This window comes from Cyprinodon variegatus, unplaced genomic scaffold (genome assembly GCF_000732505.1).
Source record: "Cyprinodon variegatus isolate N-32 unplaced genomic scaffold, C_variegatus-1.0 Scaffold4, whole genome shotgun sequence".
Classification (NCBI taxonomy): Eukaryota; Metazoa; Chordata; class Actinopteri; order Cyprinodontiformes; family Cyprinodontidae; genus Cyprinodon; species Cyprinodon variegatus.
In genome coordinates this window covers 2,090,191-2,097,876 of record NW_015150457.1, presented here as the reverse complement: position 1 = coordinate 2,097,876, position 7,686 = coordinate 2,090,191, and the positions used below count along the sequence as shown (strand labels likewise).

Below are 7,686 nucleotides of genomic sequence, written 5' to 3'. Positions count from 1 at the left end.
TATATATATATATATATATATATATATATATATAAAACTGTATCTGGAGCGTGTAACAAAAGTAATTTCCCTCTGGGATTATTAAAGTATTTCTGATTCTGATTCTGATCTACTACTTAAAGAAATAAACCCGTAATGTTATCGTGGTCACAACATGCTATGGCAAGCTGTTTTGATATGTATTAGTTTTACTGAATATGTATTTCGGATATCTGAAAAAAAGATTTTCTCCAAGTCAAAATGATCATTTCTAACTAAAATTACATTCTTCACATCTAGAATAAACATTCTGGATAAATGAAATAAATTTCAGATTTCCATATTCCTAATATTACTGGTCAGTATTTGTATTATTTTGACCATAAAGAAATGTATTCCAGATGTCATGAATTCGTATTCAGTAAACCTGATGAAAATCAGAATGGCCACTTATAATCTAAACATTTCTAGGTATATTAAACTTAATTCTTACTACCGGTATTATAACTTTGTTTTTTTACTTTCTGTAATTCAGTTTCTGCCGTATAAATGTAATTTAGAAAATCTATTGTTACACTTCAGTGATTTTGATCAGAAATAATCTTTTTTTAGTGATCTGCAAATGGGACAACAGAGATTAGAATGCTTTTTATAAATGATAAAACAGCCTGCCAAAGCCTACTTTATATTAAAGCACAAATTAACTCCTGTTGCCTGTTGTCATGGTGACTTGTTGATTTGGGGCTTCACTGATAATAGCTTTTTAAACTTGTCACGCACACACTTAACTCTGAGTGGACCTACTTAGAGTTTATTAAACTAATTTATAGCAACCTTTGGGAAACAGAAAACTCTGTCTAAATCTAAGTTTCTTAATCCTGCTTCTGAATATCTGGCTGCCATTTCATGGCTTTAGTAGTGTTTGTGTATATGCACACACAACCACAGTCCCACATGTTATGTAACAGTCCCTGTTTGGGATAAGAGCTGAGGGTTTCTCTATGTGCAGAGGTGGCCACTTTTAAAGAGGAGGACATAAGAAGAAAGGTAGGAAATGAGCCCAAACAATTTATATGAACATTTTCCAGAAAGGAAATGATACAAACTGCAGATGTACACAAGCAAAACTAATAAAGTCAAGCATAATACATTTTGCCAACATTTAACACTTGTTTGTACAATACTACTGCAGCAAATAAAGCTTTTCTATAACGATGTGTTTTTTTTTCTTTTACTTTTTTGCACATTTTTTCCCTATTGTCAACATTTGATCACTGCTGCACTTTAAGAAATGCAAATGTCATGAGAGCTGTACAAAACGAAATTTTATTTTCTATACACCCTGTGAATAAATTTTGTCTAAGTCTAAGTCTTCTCTGCTAAAGTTCTCAACATAGCAGCTGATCATCCTATTCTGTTTTAATGATTAAACAATCACTCAATGCTGAGAAGTAGGACCCACCCCAGGTTTAACTAATGACTGATAATGAGTGAACCTTTTTTTCCTGAGTAGACATAAAAGCCATCATTGCTTCTAGTTATTTAAGAGGACAGTTATTTAAGAGAACATAAACAAGAAGTAGCTTCAAAGGCAAAACTGTGATATTTTAATTCTAGGAAAGACCAATTAGGTTTTTTTCAATCATTTTCTATCAGACTATTTGATCCTGAATCACTTTGGCCTAAATTATTGTTTCAAAAAGCTTTGAAAGACAATTATATTAAAACAGATTCTCTGTCTTACCAGTTTGCCACCAGGTATCCACTACAGGGCACCGTCCTTCCCCGACCACCCTGTTGTACCACTCCCAGGCCTCGGTGTTGATCGGCTCTCCCACTGCAGACAGACCGAGAAAATGAGAAAAAAACTTTTTTGTTTAATCTCCTTTACTGGAACATTTAATTCAACACATACAAAAGAATAACACAAATATTTTGACCAGAAATTGAATAAGTAATCTAGATAAGCGGAAAATTGTCTTGTGTTTGTTTAAACAAACACAGAAGCTCCTCTGATTAGGTCCCATAAACCATGTAAATTTGATAAATCACAAAAAAAAAAAACACTGAACAAAAATTGAATATCAGACTCATGATATCAGTTTTAATTTGGTTTTATCATTTAACTGAGCTTTAATGAGCCAACTGAGTTTGCTTGTCAGGATACCTCTCAACATCACACCAAAACTCATTCAATGTCTTAACAAACGCCATTTTTACTGTCAGACTATAAATCCATCAGATGCTCGTGCAGCATTGTGGGAAGGTTGTTGCAACTTTTAATCACAATGAATGGTTCTCTCACCCATTCCAGTCTGTCTGATTTTCTTCAATGCACCAGTTTGACCATTAGCCCCCTGGTAACATCAGCAGTAGCAAGATGGGCATCAAGTAATGCAAACAGCTTAACTGCAGTAAGGGTCAAAGTGGTGTACAAACCCACTTGGCATCCTAAAACACCACAGCAAGAGGATGCAAAGGTTCCTTCAAAAACAGCCATCGCACATCAATGTGAAGCAACAGCTGTCCATGCTCTGCTCCAATCTTTCAAACACTCAGTGATTCAATGGGTAAAACTGGGTGGTTTGTTATCTTCACTGCGTCATCCATACCAGCAGTAAGTATTTATAGCCAGTGTTTCGTGATGAATGATATAATGCATCCATTTAACATTGGGATTTGCCTTTTTTGTGTCCAAACATTCCCTTCACGCTTCCCGTCATCGCAGCCGCGCCATCAGTACGTGGCTGCAGATTTTCCACTGCAGATCATGTGCTTTGAAAACACTGTCTATACCCGGAAAATATCTGCTCCAGTTTATCTTTTCTGACAACTTTTTGATACATCTTTGTATGCATGAAGCCCTGGAGCTCAGCGTCTTCAATCACATTTGTCGTGGCATCCAACTGCAAAATGGTATGATTTTGTTCACTACTTGTCCAGTGATCTTAATCAACATATATTTGATCGAAGGACACGGTGTTGTTGGAAAGGGGAACTTTCTTGAGTGTGTCAGCTGCTCCATCATAATTCCATCCATAAAAGGCCCAGCAGGGAGAAGTAGTCTGACCTGACTTAAATCAGACACATTTTTCTGGTTTACCAACACTTTCCCAGTGTTAAGTGTTCTGGGTCATTGTAAATAGGCTGGCTTCATCAAGTTATCTACAAGGACCACTTTTCAAAATGTTCCTTTCTTTTACTCCACTTAAGTCTATCCTGAATCCTGAACACTAGTGTCTAGAAGAGGGACCTGCTTTTTTTTTTTAAGTGGAAATATAGTCTGCAAATTCCATAATAAAATCCGGAGGCCCAAGATAGAATCAGAACCAAAATAAAAACATGTCTAAAGTAATAATTGAAGATAATAAAATGCAATTGATTTTAATTACAAGAAAAGTTAGAATATTTTTAAAACCAATTATCTCCAGTTTATTTTTAAACATAATGGTAAGCTTGCAGGTACAAAGTGGGGTATGTGTAGGGCTGCACGATGCATTACAATTTACATTACCATACACATTTTATAAGAACATCTGGGACTTTATTAGAAATCATGAAAATACCATATTTTATGGTTCTAAATATTAGTAATACATGTAGTGTGTTCTCTTTTTAGAGATATAAAAGTTGAAAGATGTGTTGTTTTGAAAAGGAAACGTTGAAGCAAAGCTGATCCTCTTTTAAAACCAGTTTTCAAAACCAGCACAGTATGCCTGTTGGATATAAGCCCAAAAACAGAAACATCAAAAATATATAAAAGTCATATCAACTTCATAACTTTTATCAAAATGAATGCATTTTGAAGTTTTGGAAATGTTTTAATCTCACTAATGTTTGCAAAAAGAAAAAAAAAGCATAAAAACATCTGTAACGAGTCATTACGTTGTTTGTTTTCATCAGATCGGAACAACTTAGACAATTATTGTCTATTTTGTATTCCCTTTAGTACAGCTTTCCAGACAGTAAATGAACATTTCCATTCCTTAAAGTGCAGCAGTGGTCAAATGTAAACTGTGGGAGAAAAAACATGGTGCAAAAAACACACTGATATGGAAGTGTATGTTGCATATATGCAGTATTTTTGGTATGATGTTATCAGTACAATAATAAAACAATAAAGAAGCATTGTGTCCATTTCAGTGCCCAGAACAATCAGTTCAAAGGCTTTTATTCAAACGACTCAGTCATTGCCAGGTAACTGATTAACAGCTACAGTGTGGTAAAGAAGAGCAAACTTCCAAAGAAAGGACAAAAAGCTTTTATGGATAGTCAGCAGGCTACAATTGTTATTCAGTTTTTCTAAAAACATAAATATGATGTTCAGCTGATGCAACAAAACTCGTAAATTGAGGTATAAACCTTATTTTCAAATAAAATGAGTTAACTTTCTTAATAAAATCTTCTCTTTACCACTGCTGCACATGACTACTCCCTGCAGGGTCACCTTCTTTTTTTTTCATGTTTACAGTTTACAATATTCTTGCACGCTTGAAGTCCAGAATGCAAAATAATGTTCAATATTTTACACATAATAGAAAAAGAAAAGTTTTTCAATTTTTATTTCTTCATCAATTCCCTTATAATTACATCTGAAGGAATCAACCTAAAACACGTGAGCTGCTTAATCACCAAACCCAACTTGGTTTTCAGTAAACCTTAATGTTTGCATCAGCCTGTGTTTGTTCTTTCAAGGCAGTTAGCAGACTGACTGCTCAAAATAGGAACACTTTAGAGCGTATTGCTGTGTGACTTTCCACTGTGTATTTAACTGTCATCTAGTTTATGCAACGTAATAAATTATGCAATAAACTTACACTTTTATTACTCTAAACAGAGAATTTGAATTAGATCTATTAAAGTTGGAACTCACTGAAATCTTGCATAATGTTAACTAACACAAACGAACGACGGGTGACAAAAACCAAGAGTCCTTTTATTTCAGAGGAAGATGTGTCACATACCAGAACCAAGAGTGGTGAGGGAGGAGCGGTCGTACTTCTTCACCCACTGGTCTCCATATTTGATTAGGAGGCGGATTGCAGTGGGAGCACCGTAGAACTGGTTGATCCTCAGCCTTTCTACCATTTCCCAGTATCTCCCTGTGGATAAGACATTCAAATATCACAGGATGCAGATGAAGTCTTTACTTGCAGCACCTCTAGACCACGGCTCACGAACCTTTTTAAGGCTTTTAGCTACTTCATGGTCACTGAGTCATAGAAGGGCTACCAATACTGGAGCAGTCAGTGTTTTAACTAATGCATTGCATTTCTCTCAATTTCTTATTTTCTTTTAAATGTTTAATTTTGAAATCTCTTTAAATGCAAGCTTGTCTACAAAAATAAGGGCAACAGAATAAAATAAAATGTAAAACTTAGCCTACTGGTACTGTTTTCAGGAGATGCTGAGGGGACCTCATGTGGTCTTTGAGGGCCCGTTGATGCCCAAAGGGAACCGTATTGGCGACCCCTGCTTCACACAATTTCTGGAGTTTTTTTTTTTTTTATAACATTACAGGAGATACTTACCTTCAAACTACATGAAGAGCAGAGGATTCAAGAATAATGAAATATGTTTTTTAAAGAACCTCAGAAATAAATGATGATGAACACAATGGGGCTGCTCAATGGAGCAGTGGGTAGCACTGCTGCCTTGCAGCAAGAAGGTTTCGGGCTCGATTTCTGGCCAAGGGCCTTTCGGCATGGTGTTTGCATGTTCTCTCTGAGCATGCGCGGATTCTCTCTGGGTACTCCGGCTTCCTCACACAGTCCAAAATCAAGGCTGTTAGGTTAATTGGCTTCTCTATATTCTCCTTAGGTGTGAGTATGTGTTTCAATGGTTGTTCGTCTCTGTGTTGCCCTGCGATGGACTGACGACCTGTCCAGGGTGGACCCCGCCTCTCCCCCGTAGACAGCTGGAGATAGGCACCAGCACCCCTCGCGACCCCGCTTGCGATAGGCAAAATGGATGGATGGATGGATGCAATTTGGGAAACACCCCTCTGATTCCCACAGTGTGGTAAAGCAACATTTCACTCAGGACTATTGTAGAATAGCCTTATCTAAAGGTCTAAAACTTTTTGAGGTAAAAATTGAAGCACAGTAATTCAAAGTGATGACAATTCTTTAAAGTACAGTTTGTAAAATGTTTTTTTTAAGCGCACGTTGCCCCCTTATAGTGCTTTGTATGGCTTTTTAGACCCAGTATAAAGTAATGGGTTTAGTTGGATAAGTAGTTAAATTAAAGTGAAGTGTACTTTTCAGTGAGGGGGCTAATCGATTATAAGGATTTTTCAACCATTTTTTTCTTATTACTAAGAATTTATTGTCTTTCATTCTATGTTATTAAACAGTACTTAAGAACTTTCAGTTTTGGTCGATTTTGGCTCTCCCCTCTGGACAAAGGTTGCATTGTTTTGCCTGAAGGACGACAACATTTCCCATGAGAATCTCCTGGACAGCTGCAGTTGGATTGAACTACTAATCTAAGCATCTATTAAAAAATCCAGAAAAACCCCCCCGAACATTCTCTCCAATGTGAAGCTGTTTCACAGCTCGTAGGTTGTGGAAAGCGATTCAAGTGAATTATGGGTTGTTGTTTTTTTTAGTTTTCAGGGCTATGTAGAAAATCTGTACCAATTAGTGAGGTAATTCAAAACATTTTGAAGTTTCAAACCTGGGTCAGGGTAGACTGGAGTGCTTTCAAAAAGGACAGTGGTCCCTCCATTGGCCAGGGGCCCATATACGGTGTAACTGTGACCTGTTATCCAGCCTATATCCGCCACACAGCCAAACACATCCCCGTCATGGTAGCCGAAGACGTACTGGATATAAAACAGAGGATAAATGGGGGAAATATATATGTATATATATACATGTCAATAGTTGTATTTTAGAGGCAAAAGTAGAAGTGTTTGTGGGACGGCTGCTTACCCTGTGTGTGAAAGCAGCGTACAGCAGGTATCCAGCCTGAGTATGGACCAGGCCTTTAGGCTTCCCTGTGCTGCCTGAGGTGTACAACAGAAACAAGACGTCCTCGCTGTCCATGGGAGCTGGCTCACACACCACGTCCTCCTTCAGCATCTCCTGAGCAGAACAGCGAGGTCATTCATATAACTAACAGTCAGGAGCAGCGGCTAGTTTTACCACATCAAAGAGTTTTCCTGAGCAGACAGGAATTTGTACAGCTGTTCAAATTTTCTTTTTTTCAGAACATTTCTTAGAAATTCTCCAGGTCAGCTAAATATAATGCTTCTGTTTCCACCTTATGGACTCACTAACCTCCTCTAAGACAAAGTCCCTGTCTGTCATTTCCACTTGTTTTTCCGTTCTCATGGCAACAAACACTTGCTGGACACTTGGACAGCTCCGCACAGCAGCGTCCACCGTCCTCTTTAGCTCTGTGATTTTCCCGCCACGGACTCCCTGGTTCACCGTGATGACAGTGCTGGACTGAGCTACGGACAATAAAGAGGAGGGGGAGCAAAGAAGCTGCTTCAGAAAAGTATTTATGTGCAACAGTCAGTCTGTGAATGGGATGATTTTTGTTTTTTTATTATTACAAAGAAATTACCCAGAAGTACAAAATAAATCATTTTCTTTGTCTTTAATATATGTCTAAAAAACAACCTGGACAAGAGACATTCATTTATGGCCTCATAAAGAGGAAATTAAGATATATTGTGATGATAATAATGTTTGCAAA

At 37.2% G+C, this 7,686-nt stretch overlaps 1 protein-coding gene across 1 annotated transcript in view; it reads right to left on the bottom strand.

Annotated features, from left to right (window-relative positions):
* The window catches only part of acss1 (acyl-CoA synthetase short-chain family member 1), an 18,566-nt gene that overhangs the window by 7,203 nt on the left and 3,677 nt on the right, over positions 1 to 7,686 (bottom strand). Inside the window, exons 4-8 of the mRNA XM_015373018.1 lie at positions 7,263 to 7,438; positions 6,915 to 7,067; positions 6,658 to 6,805; positions 4,944 to 5,081; positions 1,724 to 1,816 (exon numbers count right to left, since the gene is read on the bottom strand). Of these exons, the coding sequence (XP_015228504.1) occupies positions 1,724 to 1,816; positions 4,944 to 5,081; positions 6,658 to 6,805; positions 6,915 to 7,067; positions 7,263 to 7,438 (708 nt within the window). The remainder of the gene's footprint in view (positions 1 to 1,723; positions 1,817 to 4,943; positions 5,082 to 6,657; positions 6,806 to 6,914; positions 7,068 to 7,262; positions 7,439 to 7,686) is intronic.